At 40.6% G+C, this 24,108-nt stretch overlaps 1 protein-coding gene across 1 annotated transcript in view; it reads left to right on the top strand.

Annotated features, from left to right (window-relative positions):
* The window catches only part of LOC144523677 (uncharacterized), a 98,032-nt gene extending 81,823 nt beyond the window's left edge, over positions 1-16,209 (top strand). Inside the window, exons 4-5 of the mRNA XM_078259409.1 lie at positions 421-626; positions 13,062-16,209. Of these exons, the coding sequence (XP_078115535.1) occupies positions 421-626; positions 13,062-13,254 (399 nt within the window). The 3' untranslated portion in view covers positions 13,255-16,209. The remainder of the gene's footprint in view (positions 1-420; positions 627-13,061) is intronic.
* Positions 16,210-24,108: the final 7,899 nt, after the last annotated feature.

Below are 24,108 nucleotides of genomic sequence, written 5' to 3'. Positions count from 1 at the left end.
TGTCATGCAATAAAATGCAAATTAATTATTTAAAAATCATACAATGTGATTTTTGTTTTAGATTCCGTCTCTCACAGTTGAAGTGTACCTATGGTAACAATTACAGACCTCTACATGCTTTGTAAGTAGGAAAACCTGCAAAATTGGCAGTGTATCAAATACTTGTTCTCCCCACTGTACGTAGCCACGGCGTAGATTTAACGCAGAAGCATAAATCACGCTTTACTCCACAGTGCTGTGGAGATAGGTCTGGCAATGCAATACTACTAAAAACCCTCTACAGTGTTTGTGGCTTGATATCTTTTATTGTTTTTATGCATCTAAAACTGAAACCATTTTGATAATTTTTTCAGTGATTAGACATGTATTTGGTGATTGTGTGGTGAAGTCATGAGACCTGCTTTCTTCTCTCTTGTCCAGTACCAGCTCCAGAGGAGTTCTCCATGGCGGTCGCTGAGCTTAAAGTGGCAAACGTGGCTCATGCTGATCTCTGCGTGTGTTCTGCTGGCTCTGGTACCTTATGTTGTTTACTGCATGATGACCATCTTCACCAATCCTCCTCCTCCCAACACCTTTAAAGTGGCAGCAGCCTCTTTTGGTCTGCTGACAGAGATCTTCCTAATCAAGTGAGTATTTATTTTTCTTACTCCATATGAAATAGAGTTGTTCTGATACTAGTCTCGCATTGCCAGACCCTCCTCCGCAGCACTGCAAAGGAAGGTCTGGCTAGTCCACACAGCATTCCGGGATGGGAGAAAAACGTGCTCTGGTTTATTGGCATTTCTTTAAACACAATCGTCATGGGGAGCGCTAAGCGCCGGACAGAGCCACGGTGCCTCTGCAAAATATTCTTGGGAAGGAACTTGTTTTGCTGGAACATGTGTAGTTCAAAGTTGTTTTAGTCATGCAACAGAAAACTCAGATTGGACAGATAGTCTAGATAGCTGTCTGGATTTACCCTGCAGAGATCTGAGGTACAGTTAACCATAGTCCTCATAAATCCACCGGAGTTTAAAATTCCAACACAAAGAAAGCAGAAAGTAACGAACATCCTGCAGAATTGACAGCGGCACCAGAGCAATCCCGGGAGTGGAACGTCGAGGATTTAGACTATTCCGATACTGATACCAGTATAGGAAATGCCTCCGATACTGCCTGAAATGCTACATCGGTATTGGTAAGTATGTAAGTCTATGGCTGGCAGTCAAACTAGAATGAAGGAAAAAATGGTATCTGAACTAATCTTTAGTATGAATTGACCCTCATATCTGCACTTTTTAGATTTGAAGTGCCCTTGGTCTGAACTTCGTATAATGCCAAAAACAGTCAGAACATCAATGATAACTAGAACTGCAAGCAGTTATGACGGGGCCCAAGCCACCCACGCCAGTCACCCCCGACGCCCCGGGAAGTGCGCGAAAGCAGAACCCGAAGCCCGGCGGCGGGGAGGCAAACGTCGGTAAATATCGAGAGGCGCGAACCCTTTGCAAACGTAGCGGTCAACAGTTCACGTCCACGCATATATAGACTACATTTAAGAATGCTCTACAATAAACAAACTTCTTAACCCCCTTGACCGCGGGGGACAGCAGAGAGAAATGAGAGAGTGACCGAGAGGGTGTAGGGGGGGAGGCAGGTGTGGTGGTTGAAGGAGCAGGGGAGGTGGTCAAGTTGTTGCAAATGGCGTCACAGGCGCCGATCTATGTTTTCCTCCGTGGGTGCTTCGTGGGAAATTAAGAATCAATGACACCAACATAACCAATCACACTATGACGCTCCACTTAGCACCAACTGCAATGTTTAATTACACGGTATCGGCGCCTATGAATGGTGTTCATTTTGGATTGAAAAAGTGAGAGAAAAGAGTTGATTTGTCCACTGAAGGTTGTAGAAACTTTGTCAAGTGGGTTAAGAAGTTTGTTTATTGTAAAAAAAACCAGGGGAGCACACAAAACCAAAAACCAAAACCAAAACGTTATGTAGGAGGGAAACACCAGTAAATATTGAGAAGTGTGAGCTGCAAGGTCTGTGGTACATTTCCATTGCAAATATCCCATTAACATTGAGTAAAAGGGCCAAAACCCGTCTACGTTGATTATAGTGCACCCTAATGGCCGATATTCACCAGATTTGGTGGAGAGCCTCCGAGCGGCGTGCTGAACTACCATCACAAGTTTCGTGTTGATTGCATTTACTGTGGCAGAGATATTGCAATTGCAAATTTCCCATTTAAATGCATTGAGTTATTGGCATTCGCACGGTCTAGGAGGAATTCAAAAAAGTAGGTTTTTGATAAATCGTGATTTTTCACGCATAAAAGTTTAGGCAGAAATGGGCGTGTGATGTGTTTTCATTAGTGTTGGGCAAGTTACTTTTAAAAAGTAATTAGTTACAGTTACTAGTTACTTCTTCCAAAAAGTAACTAAATTAGTTACTCAGTTACAAATTATAAAAGTAACTAGTTACTTCAGAAAGTAACTATTGCGTTACTTTCAAGTACATTTTTAAATGCTCAAATGTGACCCCACCTCCACCCCTCTTTAACGGAGGTTAAAATACATGTGCATGTTCAATTATTTATGATAAATCTGAATATTATAATGAAATGGACACTTAATACAATACATTATTAACAGAAACAATGTACAAAAATCTAAACTATTTTAATGTTGCTGTGGGACAAAGTGAGACTAGCCTCAAATCAAATGCCATGTATGTAGATATTATGTTTGTATAGTGGATCGATACAAATAACACAATAGATGTTTTGGAACTTTTGATATTTACTTTTGGCCGTACTTGTCTCTCGTTGACTGACTCGCTTGTGTTGTTCGTTGTGTGTCTGACTATGCGTGCTTTTGAATACCCGCCCAACTCTACCTCTGATAGGCTTACCATTAAATTGTACTCAACCCCAGCCAATCGTCAGCATTTATGCGCTTGTCTCATGCACTGTGGAAGAACAGTGAAAAAAAGTCTTTGCCTCTCTGCTCAGAGATCTAGTTGGTCTGATGAAAAAAACAGCTTCAATTATAGTAACGGCGTTATTAAGATGGGAAGAGTAATCAATTAGATTACTCTTTACTGAAAAAAGTAACATGGTTAGTAATGCCGTTATTTCTAACGCCGTTATTCCCATCACTGGTTTTCATCTGCTAAATACAAACAATATTTTTTAAGTAACATTTCATTTTTTATGTGATTTTTAAAGCAAGAAGCAGTGAGTTTCGGTGTCATCCAAATAATCATCTCTGAAAACGTGCTGTTGTCCGACCCCCACCTCTCTTGTTTTCACTTCTGCCTTTTTCCCATTTAGATATTGTTAATTGGAATGGTGCCTGCGGAACTGTAAACCATTAGTAAATGAACAGTCTGTTTTTATCAACATCTAGCTTGTAAATAATGCATTAGATTCCTGGCATAAACAATATCTACTCTGTGATTAGAAAGCAACATTTGGCGGCTACTGTAATCAGATTACAAATACAGGATTATGTAATCTGTAATTGCCTAAAACAGTACCCCAATCAGGCTGCACATTTCTGTAGAATACCTACTGGATTAACTATAATTATGTTTGAAAAAAAAGAAAAATAATAGTCCTGATAGTATGTTTGAAATAATGTGCCATATTGACTGGTCTTAAAAAACTGAATGCTGGGATTTCAAAAAGCTCCCCTGCTTAATAAAATTCATTGTAAAATTGAATTAAAACTTTGTGTTCTACATCTGTCCCTCCTCCAGTATTTGTCTTAACTAAAATAAGAGAGGCTGTTTGTAATTAACTCAACAAGGCTCGTAACTTTTGTTCCCCATTAAGTGCCTTTGCGAGGAATGTGGCTAGTGAACTGGTAATTAATAAATATGGTTGCACTGGTTATGTGCTTCTGCATCATTATGTTGTCGAAGCCCTATTCCGCGGTCATAATGAGCTGTAATTTTATGACAGGAAATTGGTTTGTTTACCACACATTCAGCAGCTTCAGACAAGCTACATTCTTGGCAGATCTCGGCTGCAGGTATTTGCGCATTGTTTTAGTTGAAAGAGGTTCAACTATGTTGTCATGCTAACCGTTATACTGTTAAAATACTAACACTTTGTTAATGTGCATGAATCCTTCAAAATAACTTGCCATTACAGTTTTATGTTATTTTGAAGCTTCAAAGCCTTAAAGGCAGGGTTGGTAATGTTGAAAAGCTAGCAAGGTTTGAGAGTAGCATCTCCTCGGGGGTTTTTGTCTAACCCCTCCCCCTGCCCTCGAGGCTCACACCCACACACAGGTGGGCACAAGACATTTCCTGAAAACAACAAATCCCCAAAAACCCCCTCTTACCCCTAAATAACGTACCTGTCCAACAGAAAGACGGCAACCATGGCAGCAGTGCCAACTTTTTCCTTAAATTGTTTCCTCATTTCTCCAGTTGACTTGTGCATTGACAGACCTATCTCCACAGCACTGCGGAGGAAGGTCTTGCAACAGGAGCATACACTCCTGGATTGGAGAAAACGTCAGGAGTTATTTGCATTTCTTTAAACCAATCACAAACATCTTGGGCGGTGCTAAGCTCCGGACACACCAAGGGATGCAGCAACGGTGGCTCTTCATAATGGTCTCAGGATGAAACTTGTTTTGGTGGAACATTTGAACCCCGCAAAACTGTTCACACAATACAGCAACGTGAGCTATTTAAATTAAGTGGATACATGGTTAAACGTCATTTGCTCTTACCAGTGTATCACCGTGTGTATTTTGTCCACAGCAAATCTCCGCCAATCGTTCACAAAATGTCCCAGTTAGAGAGTAAATGCCGTAAACATATTCTTCGTAAATCATTCCCCAAAGCATGGACCGTGCAAAATGCAGGCCTGCCTTGTTGCACGGTCCACATTTTCTTTAAAACTTGCCATTTTCATCATTTTTCATCCTGTAATGTTGCTCAGAAGTTCCAGTTAGTGTTGCTCAATGTGAGAAGTTTAAAGTTAACACAGAAAACAGAATGTGAGTGACATTCGGCGGAACTTCCAGCGGCGCCGCGAGGCAGTGATTGGTTGGCGTTTTTACAGGATTACAGCAGCTACAGATGAAAGACCATTTCAAACAACATATAATAAAAAGTGCATTTTGGAAATACTTACCAACCCTGCCTTTAAACGAATAAAGTAAAACCATTCCTCAGATATGTTATATCATTATGTACTGTACATGTATCTGTCTGTTGAACATGCAACCTATGACACTGGAGGTATCCCACTGCACTAAACAGGTTTCTGTTCACTGATGCTTACATTATTAATGGTACAATTGGGAGGTTGGTGGCTGCCCTTATTAGGATTGGTGGGCCTCACTGATGCGTGCCCCATGGTGCTTGTGCTGCCTGGGATGTGCCAGCCTCCTGCTGCCCCCTGTCAGGGTGCATCTCAGTCAGACTTCACCCCAAGGGCCGAAGCCCTTATGAGGAGCAACCCCCTCTTTTCTCACTGCCCACGCGGCCTGGTTGTCTTTGACACAGAAACGAGACAAACACTTCAGAATGAGCTTTTATTGTGTTGAATCCATGTTATGTACTTATGTTCTTTCATACTGACTCTTGATGAAATGGTAACATGTGATAATGCCAGTCTATTGGCAGGAGGGCTAAAGCATTTTGCTTCCCCCTCCCAGTGAATGAACCCTCTGTGTCTCTGTTACGTGTTGTCTGTTGCCCTGGCTACAACTATTGCGTTACTATAACTAACGCAAATATTTGTTTGTCAAATTGTGTCGTTATAGTTTAGTTATGAATAGATTTGACAAAATATGTTGGTTGAGAAAGTATATTTTTGCCATAATGAGAAGTTATGGTCATTTAGTTAATTAGTGCAATGTGTTTAATCTGTATCTGCTGTTCATTTAAAGGATAAGATTGCCAATATTCTCCTAGCCTAGAAATCTAGACGCACCCTATCGGCAGCAAATGTAATTTGCAGCCAGGGGGTCTAGCAACTCTCCATTGGCTTGCGAACTGAAAAAGCCAAACTCTAACCGGGCCAATCACATCGTGTATAGAGTCGGTGGGCGGGCTTAACATAATGACGGCAGAGTTCGACGGTTCCGCGTGAATTCCCTGCTACTTGAAAACAAAGATGATGGCTGCTGCTGCTGGCGAACAGCGGTCTTTGGAATCGGTTTTGGCCGCGACTCTGGACGACTTGGAGTTAAGCTTTTCTTTGAGAAAAGAACAAAGAACGGCACTGAAGTCATTCTTAAAAAGGAAGATGTGTTTGGAGTTTTGCTGACTGGATACGTTTAATCTATCAACTAGCGTTGCTCTGGTTGGTTGTAGCGCTATCCTATTGCGTGCAGAGAGAATTTGAAAAACAACTGTTTATCCCGCCACTCGGATTGAGCCCTGCCAATGGTGAGTTCCCAGACCCAACATCTTGATGTGGGTCTGGCTTGTCAGGCTAATATTCTCCATGAAAAGACCACAACCAACAGTGAATTGATCCAAGTACTAATAGGCATTGTTTGCATAGGTGACATGTTCCTTCATTACCATGAACACAGCACTTTATACTGATTCCATCTCACATACAGCGTCCTGCTACTATAATTTCTTCTTAGAGGACCAAATATATCTTAATCTTCAGAAAATAGTCCACAACAAATGCACTATTTCCTTCTGTTTCAGTGACGTTTGTTAAAAACGACAGTGCCTGTTACAGAAAATTACTGAGCCTTTTTCTTAAAATGAAAGTGTTGACCCATTTCTAACAATTGACATTGTGCGTAGGAACCAATGGGCTTACTTGTTGAAAACTATTGAATTAAATCAGACTAATCATTGATGGTAGTTGGTATGTTTCTCTTTAGTACTGTCTTTGTTTTGTTCAAAAGAAAAGTCCTGTTATTATGTATTATGATATAATTCTTTTTTTGACAGAAGAAGCAGGAAAAGAAAAGAGCACAGCAGCTTTGGGTTAGAGTGCTAAAAGCAACAAATGAATGTAAATGGAGACCCACTGAATTGTGCATCATTTGTTCTTCCTCACAGTCTACTTACAAACTTCTTTCAAATGAATGCTTCTCGTTTCCATCTACTGCACTCTGGCATCCTTTCAACATTTTAAACCTCCAAAATATTCCGTTTTGTCCTCCTCCTTGTGCTGCAGGTCTGTTATTGGACACATTCACAAAGTCACGTGACATTTGTCAGGCTTGAACTGCCTTTCAGAAGGCTGTCAGACAATATGCGCCCTCTCCTTCCTTTACTGTCAAGGCGAGAGTCAGGGTGCTGAGACAGTGCCCTGACCACGCAGCTCTGCACTGTGAATTTTTATATGCCATTGCCTGGAGGTTAGACACTCTCATTATGCCGTGTTAGATTTATTAAAATAGATTATGGAAATGTTAATTAAGTCATTAATTACATTATTTAAGCAGCATTGACAGATAAGGGAGTGTCTGTGTGTGTGTGTGTGTGTGTGTGTGTGGGGGGAGGGAGGGGGGTGTCGAGCTCCCTGGGTGGTTTAAAAGGATGTGATTGGTGACAAGGGACACTGTGGAGATGGCGTCTAACCGCTAGCACTGACATGATACAAAGTGGCCTACACTGCTCTCTCACCTCACGCTACTGTCTATAGCAGTTTGCAGAGCTGCCTGAGGACGAGTAGCTCATCGCCCTTTTGCAGATATAAGTGTTCACAAGGGTACAAATGTACTTCTTTTTTTAAGTAGCAACTACATAAGTTAAGTGAATTTGGGGACAGAGAGAGCACAGTGCTTAGCGTCTACACATTTTGCATTCTGCTTTACATTTTCCTTTGTGTGAGCATTCAGACGAAGCATTTGCAGTGACATTTAAGCAAATTAAAATATCCAAGCTGCTCCAAAAGGAAAACACAGCGGCACAATTGTAAGATGAATTACCCCGGAGTTGATACTATGGACTCTCTTATCTGTTGACAGTTTAGTTACCACAAAGCAAAAGAAATGTGTTTTCCAATTCTCCGAGAATTGAGCTTTTTTCCGTCCCATCAAACCTATATTAAGGGAGGGCAAATTGCTCTGATCACACTCGATAACAACAAATGATAGGTGTTGTAAACAAGCAGAATGCTTCAATTCTGATCCGAGACATTGATTTGCTTCAGCAGACAATTACTATGTGGACTGACGTTATACATCCAGTCAATCTGGGATAGGGATTGTTTGTTTGCGGCCCAGTCTATTGCTTTGTACCAGACTGTTCTTAAAAGTGTTAAACGGTTTAATTAAAATGCATCATAAACTGTTATAGTTAACGTGTGTGGGGAGAGGGGGTGTCTGAGTGAGCGAGGAGAGAATGACTGCGATGATTTCGTCATTCCGTTGATCCAGGCTAGCATCAACCTTATTGGATTGTCCACTAGTGTAGTATTAGTTAGGCTCCACGCAGAGCATTCGCCGTAGCCTACGTAAGTAGCCTGAAGTTTATGCTTGTGCGTTGGTGTGTACGTCAATCTCTTTAAGAGAATAGCAGGGCCGGCATGTGTGTGTGTGTGTGTGTGTGGGGAGTGTGTGGTAGAGCAAGTGAGAGAGTGACGACGATTAGCTTCAGAGTGAGTACCGACTCTAGAGGCATAGTGGAAGAAACAAAGTGTCTGTGTCTTCACTTACCTACGTACGTAGTGAAAGCGTAGATTTATCGCAGAAGCATAAATCATGCATAACTCTTGTCATGTTTGGAGGCTACAGTGCGGCACTTTATGTCAGGGTTTCAGGGCCTTAAAATGTCTTAAAAAGTATTGTGTTCTAGGTCTTAAATAACTTTAAACATGTCTTAATTTTCCTACGTCCATGCAACGCTACCTCATTATGCTCATTTTTCTTATTCTGTGGTGTCTCTTTTGGATTGTAGGCTAACACAGACATGAAATGGATTTTATTCTACAGCTATGGGGAAGTGCAAGTTTAGCTATACTTGGCTTGAAAAAACTGAATTTATGTTTTTTTCTTGTATTTGCTCACACTAAAGTGAAAATGATTGCCCATGGTATGCAAGAGTTTGGCTGTACCTTCCTGATATGTTGGCTAAATTAGATAGCATTTGCTCACACAAACCATTCTCATTCCGAACTCGTAAATTAAGGAGGTTTGGACAGCGGCTGTCAGCGTCTGATACAACGAAAAAGGCGTCTTTCAGCGTGTTTGTGTAACGCATCGGGGAGAGCAGCAGTTAGATAGGATTTAGCGAGTAGTATGTAAGGGCAAATTTCCGCTTAAGGAGGTTGGTTGGGTTGGTGGATGGGTCAAACACAGGACTTTCACCTAGTCGCTTTTTTCTTTCCTCCCACGTGTCACAGAACCGTACGCCCACCCACACAGGACTTTCACCCAGGAGACCGGGGTTCGCGTCCCCGCTTGTCACGCTTGCTATAGTCGCTTTTTTCTTTCCTCCCACGTGTCACAGAACCGTACGCCCACCCACGACCCTTTCCTAAACCCAACCGTCCCGTAGTTCCCGCATATCACGGAACCGTAAGCCCACCCACGACCTTTTCCTTAACATAACTGCGTCAAAAGGGACGACAATAGTCCCGACCAAGCGCGTTTACTTATAGCGCTAAAGGGACGGCAATAGTCCCGACCAAGCGCGTTTACTTAAAGCGCTAAAGGAGACTTTTAGCATCAATAAGAACAACAAAGGCACCTGACCAAGCGTCCATATTTTACGAGATGAGTGTGAGAACGTGTTTCTCAACTCAGTTATCAGTGGTGGAAAGTAACTAAAGGTGCTTACCCACTGCTAGTACCAGTTCTGCTTGGCTCGGCTCGACTCGACCGCGGTGCCCCGTCCTCCATTTTCCATTGCAGATTTAGTACCGCCTCATGCATGAGGAGAGTGTGGCTGGTCGTCATAGCAACACTTCCGTAACCTAACTCGACACACACAAAAACGCTTTCGGGATGTGGCTGTTGCCACAGCCAGAAGACAAATTTTGTTTCAAAAAGAAGCTAGAGGCAGCAAAAAATACACCGCTGGCTAAACTATTTAAACATGGCGGGTTTGTTTAGGACACGCCCGTCTGTCGCTAGCAATGATGACGCAGTGATTAGCGACGATTCTTTCCGACCAATCAGAAGTCTGCAGGTTTTCACGTCACCTTTTGGTATCGCTCAGCTCGCTTGGAACCTCGACGGAGATGATACTAAAAAAAAGTACCTGTTAGGTAGTACCAGGTACTTTTTTTCATAATGGAAAAACAGAAAAGGCGAATACAGTCTAGGCGAGTCAAGCAGTTACCATGTAATGGAAAAACGCCATAAGTACAGTACAAATCTGAGGTACTTGTACTTAACTTGAATATTTATATTTTCTGGTACTTTATACTACACCTCAGAGGATGTAACTCCATTACATCTGGCAGCTTTAGTTACTAGTTACAAAATAATCAATAAATAAATAATGGTATTATTATATCAATAAGGCTGCATTGTTCCCCAGGGGAAATGTACACACTACAAAGCAGTATGTTAAATAATATATAAAATATACATGAATAAATAAAAATTAGCTCCACATTTACCAGCTGCAACATTAAAGTGATAAACACATTATCAGTAATTATAAACCAATAATATAATATATAGTTTATTATTCTGAAATAGGCCATTCTGCATAATGAGTACCTTTACTTTTGGTACTTTAAGTATATTAGGATGCTAATACATTTGTACTTTTACTGAATCCTGTGGCTCATCTTGCCTGTTGTAATTAAAAGAATCAAAATGCAATAGAATATTTGTTTATCAAAACAATATGTTATTTTCTCGTTGTATTTTCAAAATGCTCTAAAAGGCTCCATTTGCGTATTAAAATCACTAAAATGATCTTCCGATGGAGAATGTCCCCGGGCCCACATACGTGATTTTAGTCTCGTAGGGTGTCACCTTTTCCACTCCTTTAGTTTGCAGGCCTGGGTTAAATAATGAGCATGATTCCCCAGGTCCTCCATCAGGTTGTAGGCAGTACTGGAAGGTGTGTGTCTTGATATTAAGTGGCTACTGATTGTAGGAAATGATACAGTACGAGGCTGCCCAGCCAACTCAGAGTCAAGCTATCATGATTAGCTCCTACATCAGTCACATGAACCTCATGATAACTCATTCATTGCTGTTATAGTTCCTATATACCAAGATGAACAAAACATAATAGCACTTTGCCCCCCCACTCCCCCACCATCACCACGAGACTAAAACATGCATATTTTTCCTGTCTAATAGCAGCAGATTACACTGTGAGAGAGTAAAGTACTTTGACGTTTTAGATCTTTCAGAAGAAAATGTATGCCCACAGCACGATAGGTGGAGGTTATTGTAACCTCTTGGTCAATCACCAGACAGTGATATACTGTAACAACTCTGACTCCTCAGCATGCATTCATATACAACTAATTTACATTAGTAAATATGTTTTGTAACAAATGTAATTACGTGAAAAGTAGGTTTTTTCAATGTAATGAGGAAACAATTACAGTGAACATATCTGCAAACTGTTCACTGGCAATGCAAAATGTTTAAATGTTCACCTTAAACATATTTTATTTCCTACCATAGGTGCTCCTAGCAACTGAAGCATAAGACATGGGGACATTAGACTTTTTTCCTCCAATATTTTAAAGGAATGGTTTGAAATTTGAAGAAAATAGGACAATGTCTCTCCCTTAAAAGAAGCTGCAGCTGTTTAGCTTAGCTTAGCATAAAGACAAAAAAAAAGTATACTTTGACTACACTGCTGCAGGTTTTGATACATACAGATACATGTAAAAATAAGGGAAGAAGTTCCACTCTCGGGATACTTCCGGCTCCTGAACTGGTTGCAGTTCCACTCTGGTTCCATATAGGGGGCGCTCACAGGTGAGTGCAGAATGAATGGGACTCTATGGAGCTACACCCCTCAAAATCCACTTTTCTCAGGATATAATTGTTTGTCTAGTAATTTGAATGCTGCATTGGAAAAGGGGAGGCTAAGAAAATACACACTGCAGATTTGTTTCAAATTCGTGGGATTTTTCACCGTAATAAATTGACCACATATTGACCACCTTCCACTGCAAGGCACTTTTATCTGACACAGTCATAATCAAATAGGACTACCGCTTTCTTCTGACTTTCGGTACCGCAATGATGCCAGGCGAGAGGGGCCACGGACATGTGTTCAATTTGACGTGGAATGTCGGAATTTCTGGATTCCCAATCGGAAACTATACATGTCTACGGGAAATGTCATGGTCGGAGAGATATAACGTTATTTGCTCTATGAAAGATCGACAAAGATGAAAACTAAGGACATTTACTCGATAATTTTATTTTATTTTAGTTAGTTTTGCAAACAGACATTACAGTTTTAGTTTAGTTATCATTTTTTTGTAATGCCTCGTTTTTATTTTTATTTCAGTTAACGACAATGTTTTTTTCCCACCTAGTTTTCGTTATTTCGCTCGCTTTTTGTTAACGATTATAACCTTGGTCGCGACTCGAAAAAGTTTGAGAACCACTGGGCTAAGGCAGAGATATTAAACAGGGGGTCCTCAGAGTTAGTGCAGGGGGCAACCAAAATATGTTTAAAAAAAATGCTTAAAAAAAAAGTGTTTTGAAGGTTTTTTTTTTTTTTAAATTCAAATGGCTGAAAATATACAATAACATGAATCCAGCATATTACAGCAAATATAAATTGGCCTATTTGTGATTTGCGTGCGCAATCACAGAAGGCTTGTATCATGTGGACACGCGGACAGTGTTTTTTAACATGCAACTTAATTTTATACACTATATGTACAGTAGTAGGGGGTCCGTACTCCGTCTCTCTTTCAGCTAAGGGATCCTCGGACTAAAAAAGACCCCTGCTCTTAGGACTTACTAATAGGGGGAGAGGGACTTGATAATTACTATTATACTAACAACATTATTTGGGTTGAATCAAAGTATGAATGTAGCTAATTTGACTTACATAACAGAAATATGTGGGATGAAGTAATCAGACCTTGAGTCCTTGAGTCTGTTCTCTCCTAATGTTTGTACTGGGTGGTGTTTCCTCAGGTGTCTGTCCAGCTACATCTGCAGTCGTTACCGGCAGGCTGCGCAGAGCTCCTTCATAGTCCGGCCCAGAGGCTTCGACGGGGACAGAACGAGTCCGGGCCGCTGGGATCGGTCTGCGGCCCCAGCGGCGGCAGGCCACCCTTTTATCGACGGCCTCACTCAGTCAAATGGACGCAAGGAAAGTGGATGTTGAAGAGTGAATGTCTCAGCTTTTTCTGAACCACTAACAGAATGAGTTTACAGAATACAGGGTCATAGTACATCCTATGGGTATTAGCCGTTCAAGATATCGCAGCAGTTATCAGCGTGGCATTAATGAGATCTTACACTTTAAACCCTGTTTCCGAAGTGTCAAATATTCTGGTGTCAAACCCTTACACTCTTTATTCAGTGGGTATATTCTCACATATTGCAAATTGATCATAAGGAAGCTAATGCACGCAGCTTGCATGTTCAGGCTCCGGGAGAGAAAAAGAAAGCCTGGAATCACTCTCTTTCCTTAATGATGTCCACACAGAGACAATGGGGCGCCGCTCTGATTAGTGTCACCTGTCCTTGTGCATCTCATCAGCTCCATTATGGCTCCATCTCCCATGCTTTTTCTGCTAATTGAATAGCCTGTGAAGTGGTGACGAGGACGGGGGCGAGAGCAACGTCTGTTCTGCTGCTGCTTCAGAAATGAGAGTGAAGCTTCCCAGTGAGACACCACTGTGGTTCTTAAAACATAAAACAATTATCATACAGATGGAAAAAGTGCTAACAAGTAGCCCTCATGTTATATTACCTTCATATCGTCTATGGATTGTGTTATATATAACAGCTTTTAATTAGCTATAACTATCTATATATAACTATATCTGTCTGTTAAATATACTGTAAGGCTACAGCCAGCAGCTGGTTAGCTTAGCTTAGCTTAGCTGAGCACAAAGACTGGAAACAGGGAAAAAACTAACCTGCCTCGGTCAAATGGTAACAGAATCCACCTCTTAAAATCACCAATTAACTTGTTATAACTTCTTTGTACAAAACAAACTAAAGCATTGAAAAAGGCAATTCACTGTTTTCTGGGGGGTGGGGGGTATATTCACCTGCAGTGACTGGCTTTTTGCAGTGTTGACAGGGAATTCTCTGACAAAAGGAGACAACTAAGAGAAAAATAAGATTGAAGTTAAACAGGTAGTACGAGATAAGTGTGAGTAGGCTTAAATTCACTAATGGGGGTGGCCTGAAAGAAGAAACAGTCAGTCCTTTTCTAATGAGCTAAATGTTTATTATAGTAGTTATGACTGTGTGGTGCCAGTGTGTGACTGAGTGAAGCCAAAAAAAGGCCACTGGCCCAGACGAACTACAGGCACATGTCCTTAAAGACCCAATTAAAACGAGTCTTTACCATGTCCTTCCAGTACTATTCCAGTACATGCACAGTGCAAAACTATCAATCATTAAGTCTGTTCCCAAAAATGCGTGTATGGTGAATGACCATATACGCCATCAGTTCCTTACTTTGTACAACAAGAGTATTAGCTAGTCATCTAACTTCCTCTGTGGTACAGATGATGCACTGCTATGTTAAATATCACTACGTAATATGTTTTATTTGATTTTGTTCAGCTTTTTAACTCTGAACTATGAAAACACGTCTTTTTACAAAGACTCACTGATCTTGGGGTCAATAGTGACTTCTTTCTAACAGACCACGGAGAGTCTCCGTCTGTGGAACAATGTCTGACTCGCTAAATGTTGGTACAGGTGCTCCTGAAGGATGTGTTCTTTCTCCTGTACTGTTCTCCTTGTATACAAATGAATTGAAGATGACATAGCTTTAATTAGGGCCCGACCCCAAACGTGCCGGAGAACCATGAAATTTGGTGGGAGCATTGCTCCCATCTTTAGAAACATTGAAAAAAAAAATGTTTCCCCTCCTAACAGGAAGTCAGCCATGTTGGATTTTGTGTATTGATTTTCATTTCACGAACACATTTTTGTGGACTGTCAGTTTGAGGACTTTAGGATTCACAAAAACTCACCCATGTTCAGTCTCTGGGTCAGTCTGGTGTACAATAGGGGTTTCACAGAATCGTCGACTATTTGAATATTCAACCATCAAAACTACTAATCGATGCGGCGCATTATTGTCGAATATTCGTTCATCTCTGGTTTTAACATGGTGCAGTAAGGAAGTAGTGGCAAGTAATGCCAGATACAGTATGCATGTAATTACATCAGATATGCTTAAGGTGCGGTGTGGGTTAACAAGTCATAGTTGGTGCAAGGCGGTAAATTTGTGTAAAACTCTCGCAAAGGTTCATGCGAGAGTTTCTATTGGCAGCAGCCTTGCAGTGACTGTTATATCGTTGCTCGAACATCAGTGAATAACAACAAATTATGTGAAAGCATCCATCTTGTGTATAAATATGAAGTTGTCACTTATTTGGCCATAGCAATCTGCTTTCCAACGCTGTGACAAACGTGTGTGAATGAAGCATTAAGTTAACTTTTACTCATTTAGTGGCTGGCTAGTTAGCTAGCTGGCTTGCTAATTCCACCATGCTTTGATGCTACAGAAAATAAAGAGGTTACAGAAAATAAGCCAAACAGCAGGCTGGTGGCCAGTGGCAGCGCTGGATCTAACGGTGTCTCCGGCGCTACAAGACTACTTCAACAGGAGGAGATCAGAGATACCTTCCGCTCTTCTCCCGGGGAAGTAGTCCGCCAGCAGCGGGGGGCACCACGGGGTGCGCTAGCTAGCTAGCTAATTCTTGTCTAATTTGTGGTCTCCTTAATGGTAAATCGCTCTGATTACAACGAGAATGTGGCATCATATTTACACAAGACGGATCCTTACAACCCAGTAGACCATTTTTTTAACGCTATCCAGGAGTGCAAAAGGAGGATAATAAATGGCAACTGTAGCAACTGCGAGTACTGTCACACACAGATGTTGTATATTTTCTATTTTTTTGCTTTCATTAAGAGTTTTCATTGTGGTGAGTAGGCTGCTTTGAATTTCTGTTTGCACTGTTAGAAGCCTATTTTCTGTTTACACTTGCTATCTGAGGAAAATGTTTTAATCATCTTTGTCAGCTCATTCCTCTGTGTCAGCCACTATTGATGTTTTTCAATAAACAAATATCATTCATAAACTTCAGGCAATCTGTGGACATTCATGTTTATTGGCGAGATTGCATATATATTCGACTTTTAGGGAGTAGTTGATGACTTCTAAAATGCACTATTCATTAATGCCGTGGTGTACAGTAAACTTGTATTCTAATATCTGGCTCTCAGAACCAAGCCCATTGATACTAAAGAAATACATCTTTAAAAAGGTCACAAATACAAAGTATTTAGAAAAATAACAACAACTTTAAAGACTAATTTCCCAAAACAGCTGGGCACTTTAGTTTTAAAGCAAACATTACTCTGAAGGTCTTTACACACCGGGGATGTTTTGTTCATGCGATTAATTCTCACGTCATTATATTTTTTCGAGCTATTGTTTTTCTCATTTGTACTTTCACACAGAATGCGAATATTACAAAGTGACATAATTCTTTTTCAAAACAAGGCTGATTTTTCTGAGCTTTCGCACCGCAACATCAACCAATCATGTTGTATTGTATACTCATGAGGATTGCAATACAACAACAGAGGCTGCTGTCCGAACCCTTGACTGTTTAGACGGCAAACTTTATTACTACTTTCAAACTTAACGAGACGCATTTTCCATAAAATCCCTAAACATATAATCTACACTGCATACTGTTTACCAGAGGGAATTCACTCAGAGTAATTTGCTCAAAAGACACTCAATAAATAGCTTACAGTAGCTTAGGTTTAGCTTTTCCTGCTTTGGCATTCCGACCGTGGTTGGACAGCACAGTGGGAGACGGGGCTGGATTCTCCGGAGCTAACGTTAACCCCCGTCACTCCACTCAGCAGCCGGGGAAACAAAACAGATGGTTTTGAGGAGCTGCCGCATTTCTTTGTGCTCAAACTGCAGACTCTAGCTACTGTCCATTCATTTGATATCTTTACCGTAAAACGTTATCTCCACTGCTCGGATCGCCCTCTCTCGTCTTCTCACACCGCATCTCCCGTCTCTTTCTCTCTCACTTCCCAGAAGGAACTAAAACTGTTCCACTGACATGGTAGATAAGCTGGGGCAAATATTCGAAACGTTTATTGAAAACTGTCGCAAATTTGCATCGCTGCTGGTATGAATAGCTTTGATGCAAAATATTCACAGCTGAATTGTCATTTTCGTATTGTTTATTCGTCATGTCCCCGGTGTGTAACGGCCTTAAATCGTTTTTCTTTCTTTGGGCCTATTTTCAGTTTTCGATTAATACACATTTGGTGCTCTAGTGCAGTGGCGGTTCTACATTGAATTACACCCAGGGTGAGACCCCCTTTGGGCGCCCCCCCCAAAAAAAACTAAACACAAAATTTAGCAAAATTACTATATTATAGTGTATATTTATTTTAAGTTCTGATAACTTATACTGTCGTATTTTGTGCAGAATTGTGTTCATTGTCTTTTGAAAATGTTGGAGGTGGAGATTGTGCAACTTAAAAAGTGTGTTTCCTGTTGTAATTGCAATAGTTAAATAACTGGATTCTCTTAAGTGTGTTTTTCAAATGTTCTAATGAAGGATTTGTACAATTGAGAAATATAATTTTCTCTTTCACTTATAAAAATTTATACAATCAGATATATAAAACTTGTAACAATAGCAGAGAGCAACAATAATATAAAATATTAAGAATAATATAAAAATAAAATATAGAATAAATAGGCCTATTCTAAATAGCACAAATCTTTCATCCCACAAATGTGAAAACACACTAAAGAGAATCTAACTGTTACACTATTGCACTAAGAACAGAAAACACAAACTAAAACTAAAACCTGACCTTTCTGGCCTTCCTTGATGCAAAATCATCAATGATGCTATTGTATGAAATCTGCTCCCCTATTGAATGCTCACGGGCGCACGCCCTTTAAAAAAAAAAAAGTAGTCAAAAAATGTTTGCATTTCAGACGGCCGACACGAACACACACACCTATCAACTCGATAATAAAGCCGTAAAGTAGGCTCTTTCAACTCAGGATAGGATTGGAGATGATAAGTTTAACTGATACATAACCGCGATCAGCTTCGTGGGTGCTCAGTATTAGCGGAGCACCAACGGTATCGGCGCCTATGCCCAGCAACACGTTCGACCCAGAGGTGAACTGTCCCCCGCTCCCCCCTCCCCTTTCCGCTTCTCTGTGCAGTGTGTGCACGGTACCTTCTCAGCAAGCAGGGGCGCAAATTTGCCAAATTCCCCACACGGTGAAATGATAGATAATACAGTAGAAAACCGCTTTGAGGATTTTTTTTTTTTTTAAGTGCTCCTGCCGCCCCTCATGAGTCATAAAAAAATGCGCCCCGGGCGGCTGCCCAATTCGCCCGTGCCAAAAAACGCCACTGCTCTAGTGCAATGGTTCCCAACCTTTTTGGTCATCGATTCCCAATGTATGTACCAAATGTATAACACTATTCATTGTATAAAAGTGAATATTGTTAATTTTTTATACAATGAAATGTCATAAGGTTGGTTTGGTCAACAATCCTACTACTATAAGGCTACCACTACTTGGAGTGAAGCTGAATGTTTCAACAATATATATATATATATATATATATATATATATATATATATATATATATATATATATATATATATATATATATATTGACCAGCTAACTATTTCAACCGTTAGCTAACTATTTCAACTTTTAGCTTACTATTTCAACCTTTAGCTAACTATTTTAACTTTTAGGTAACTGTTTCTTCATAATCATTCAAACTGTTTAGTCATTAATTCTAGCTAGTTATTTCTCACATTTATTCATTACTTTTAGCTAAACTTCAGTGCTGCAACATGTAGTGTTCAGGTGTTATAGTTGACTTCATGGTAATATGTGGATATATTTTTCCAATCAAATCATTATTTCTATTTTTTTCAAATTAGTTGAACTACTCTACGATATTTCCATGTACCCCGTGGCAACTGCAGAAGTACCTCCTGGTTGAGAGCCACTGCTTTAGTAAGTATTTGGGGCAGCAGGACAGTGTATGGGATGAGTTTCCCCCCCGAAGACAACATCAACTACACCATTCGGTAAATGTTCATATCCCCCAGTTTGTACTGCAGGCTTTATGTTATTAGTTTGTAGTCTATAGGGCCAAACAGAGATAACTCTGATGACATCATCTAAATAACCCTGATGACATAATCTGGGTTGTTTGCTCCCCCAGATCCACAGAGAACATTATACAACTGTTTTAACTTTAATGCATGCTATAAATGTACTGTAAATGATTACTCCTTTATAAATGTAGGACACTGTCTTTTACATGAAATAATGATGTTAAATAATTGAAAGTTGTGTTATTGTAAACAATTATTGAACTACTATATACTTTTGTATGGAATGAATAAAAATGGAGGCAGGCCTCTGATGTTTACACTGAATAATGTTCAGGTCTATCTGCATTTAGTCAAAGGAACATACATAAGATATGTTCCAGATCAGCAAAGAAAACCTTGAAATAAGGAAAGTAGTTTATTTAGATTGGATAAGCATTGCCAGCTGTGATGCAGGGCTGTAATGTTGGTGCCTCTCCTACTAGGCAGGAGCTTTGCTGTTATCTGCATGTGCCTGAGGCACAGCTAATGTAAAAAGATCCTCCTCACTCTGCTCTGCTCTGCTAAAAGTGAGCTCTGCAGGCTTATCCTGCTCAGTCCCTCTCCGTTTCACCTCTCGGTCACAGCCAAGTGACTCTCAGCTGTGCACCACCTCAGCTCGGGCCTTTCTACAGACAGAACAGAAAAAGTACAGCTGTATCTCACACTGCTGTGTATCTGGTTAATGCCACAACAACAGGACTGCAGAGGCTTCCCAGTGTCCCTATGCCTGTATGGTTCTGGGGCTTAATGTGTGCGCGTGGGGCCAGATGGACACTTTCATGAGTGTGGATTATTCTGCCGGCTACATCTGGGGCTCCACATGGTACAGCAGACTGCGGTAAGAGAGGCAGGTGGGCTTGTGGGGAAGGCACCCCTCCAGTGGGCTCTCTTACATCTATACCCACCGACAGGGCATTGCTGCAAATGGCAGACTGAAAGGTTACTAGACGATCCTGCAAAACACTTCTGCTTCTCTAAATCCTGGCAAACATCCACTTCTGGCCTTAACTTACTGTCTGACAGCAACAGCTTACTGTTTCCAGATGTCAGATATGTTCTTTATATATCTTTTATTTGGCAGATGCTTTTGTCCAAAAAAGTTTTTCCCCATATACACACTTTGGGAACAAAATGGAATACAGTGACTTTCTAAAGAACACTGTAATGTTGACAAGAGGAGCCAGGGATTGGGCCACCACTCCTATGATTAATGGCCTACCTATCAATCAATCAATTAATTCATCAATTGTATTTGTCACCTGAAATCGTAAATTCTTATCCCATCAGCTCTTTAAACTTATGATTCATCATTAAGCAAAATGTGGCCGTCAGATCGGCACACAGACAAAAAGACACCTGGTTGGATGGCTCCGGCATCCCACTGGAAACTGACATAGACATGGAGGCCACCCAGCTTACCCTCCTATCGCCTGCACACTCAGTGGCACAAAAAGTGGGTATGCGCTATATGCGGCGCATAGGGGCGCAGCACCATGAGGGGCGCCAAAGCGATGGTTAGTGTGTTTCTAAATCATTTCTGCATTTCCTCAATGTTATTATATAACATTTTAGAGGACTAACAGGCTAGAGTAGGTGCCCTGTCTCATAAGATTCCATCATAAAATGTTGACATAGAAGAGGGAAGGGGAGGGGGCCGCTGTGAGCGCTGAGTGAGCAGGTACAAGCGTACGAGTAGTAAGTTGCCGTCTATGGAAAAAGAGCAAAGCAAAACAGCTGTTGGGGCTAGAAATAGAAAAAGAAAGAGGGAAAAGGAGATGACCTGTCAAGGGATGCAACAGCAGTTAAATAATATTCATGTTAACAGACTAGCTAGCGTTTGCTAACACTGGGAATGTAGCAGTCAAATGGGGGTTTACGGCTAGCTTACAATATGCAAAACCAAGGTTGCTGAGCTGAAAACTGATAAATATAAGGTAGTATGTACAATAAATGACAATAATCTGGAAAACATAACTAATGCTATAACTCTGGTTTACCATGGAATCATGCATAGATTTGCCAAACTTGGAGGCTTGAAAATATCCATGTTAACAGACTGGCTAGTGTTTGCTAACTTGATGCAAACCAATGTTGCTGATAGCTACATTTAGATTTTGGTTAAACCTTATGGTACCAATCACATGCATGACATATCTCAATTTTATTAAGGTCAACTGGTAAATATAAGGTAGCATGCACAATAAATGACAAGAAGAAAAATAAATAAATATGAAAGAAATATAAAAATATTTAAAATACAAAATGTGAATGTAATTTCAACAGCAGCACAACCTTACTACATAATAGTTGTTTTATCTGATGCTATCACTAGGCTGATTTAAGAATTGAATTTAGGCTGCTATATTTAATAGTGAGTTCATTTCATTCAGTTGTGAGGATGGTGGATCAGGAAAGACAGGGAAAGGCAACAGGTAGGTCTAACATTAGGTGGAAGTGTAGGGGGAGCCACTTGATACCAACAGATTAATTTCTTAATATTATTGATATGGAAAAACTAATGAAAAATCTATTACATAATGTTTGACAATATGTCTCAGTGGAGAAGAACACAGGCAAGGAGTGAATGAGACAGACATGAGGTCGGCGATGGCATCATGTAGAGATGAGACCAATGATGACATCAGGTAGGAGTTCTATTAGACCACACAAAACTAAATGTCCAGTATGGTTTGAAGTTCTGTTGACCAACAGTGTAGACAGAGATGGAAAGCCACTCACCACTTAAATCACATCAACCAGGGGTCGCTGATATACTTTAAAATAAACCTTTATTATTTAAAGGCCATACATGATGATGTCCGGCACTTTTTTATTTTTTTGGGGGGGCGCCAAAATTGTCGCTGCATACCCCTCTGACACGCCACTGTGCACACTGGCTAGCAGAATTCCTAGCAGAGAAGTCACAGTCAGTGTTTAATTTCTCCACGCTCGTCTCGGTGCCCCCCCCCCCGATGTAGAGATGAAGGTGGATGCTGAGATGATCTTGCCTGTCCACGTAGTCGCGATCGTAGCCATAGGTCGTAGCTAGGTCTTCACCTTTTCCTCTGTGTTTATTCTGATTTTCACATTCGAAGACCTCGACAGGCCAGGCTAGCAGAGTCAGCAAAAGATTGGTGAGTTGATTTTCGATCCTGATGAGTGACTCATAGTCATGAGATGGCCGCAGAGACGGTTTAGCTGGCTTGAGCTCATCTTCTCCGCCTTTTCTTTGTCGTTTAGGCTAGCAGAGTCGGCACGAGACGGGAAAGTTGCGGAGCTGACAGAGAGGCGACTGGAGAGTTCCCGCGCCTTCTAGAACATACCTACACATACCTGAACAATCCCGGAAATTACCGTTGTCAATATAGACTACCTATTCCCTTACACTAACCAACACTGCCTTTAAAGGTTTAAAAAGCAGAAATAAACTATCTTTTACATTTGCATATTATTGACATCATGTCACTCATTTCAGCAATGATCAAACCATCACTATACCCGCATTTTGATATAGTATGTGTTACAGTAAAAAAAGGTGTATCTAGAAATGATGAAGTCAAATGTATAGTATAGTGTCAAATAAAAAAAAATCAAATCATTCCATTTTGAAATAACATTTTGCATTGAGCTCACTCCTTAAACTCAATTCATTAATGCCCCCACACTCATATTAGATTGAACTAAAGCCAAGGCCTTTGTGAAATCCGCGCTGATTAGAGGAGTCCACCTCATAATGACTGGCCAGATCCATCAGAAGAGATAATTCTCCCGCGCTGCGCTGACTCATCCAGTTGAACACGCCCGCAGCGCCTCAGACCACATGTGAACAAGATATTTGCTTTGAAGCACCAACACGCACATTTGAATCAGCATGTCCGATTGTCAAATGTCCTAGGTTGTGAGTGACAGGGGATCTGCTTTAGAGTTGGCTACCTATTGAGGATTAAACAAAATACAGATGGTGCTTACATATTAAATAAACAAAGGCAATCTCTGTTCTGATGATGGCAAAAAATGCTTTCGTCAAGAGAGGCCGTAGTTAAAAGTAGATTACATTTCAGAGAGAAATATAGTACTTTTTACTACAAATAATCTGACATCTTTAGTTACTTTACTTTAAATTGAGATTTTTGCACACAAAACACATGTAGTTTATGAAATACAATTTTTTATTATAAATTACACTACCCAACGATACACGGGGGTACAACTCCAGGTGAAATAATTATCTGATTAAACAGAAATGTTTTGATTGTTGCCAGTTTCTAAAATGTGAGGATTTTCCGGCATTGAGTACTTTTACTTTGAATACTTTATGTCCATTTTCCTGATGATACTTACATACTTTTACGTAAGTACAATTTTCAATGCAGGACTTTCTACAGTATGGTATTAGTACTTTTACTTAAGTAAAGGATCTGAATACTTCTTCCATAAGTGTTAGCTGTGATTCATCATTTTCATACCTTTTGTTTTGATCAAGCCTTTTCTCTCCTCCTAGTGTTCCTCATGAAACCAGAGTCCCTGGCTGCAGATAGGAAGTCATGAATGATGTTTTTTCTGGCCTGTGATAGAATCACATAGGACCCCGAGATCACCTCTGAAGGACGAAGGCTGCTGAGTGTCCGGCCATGTATTCTGGCCGTCAACGCAGCACGAGTGCGGTCTGATCCTCTGCGGGTTGACTTGAATAAATTAAATGAATTACCAGCTGCCTTGTGCGAGCTTGCAGGATGCAGGGTGGCATGAGCACGCCATTACAACAATGATAAGAATATCTGCATGGCCTTGTGTTAAAGGAATTAC

The sequence above is a fragment of the Sander vitreus genome, chromosome 9, assembly GCF_031162955.1.
Source record: "Sander vitreus isolate 19-12246 chromosome 9, sanVit1, whole genome shotgun sequence".
Lineage (NCBI taxonomy): Eukaryota > Metazoa > Chordata > Actinopteri > Perciformes > Percidae > Sander > Sander vitreus.
This window is presented reverse-complemented; position numbering and strand designations above follow the sequence as displayed.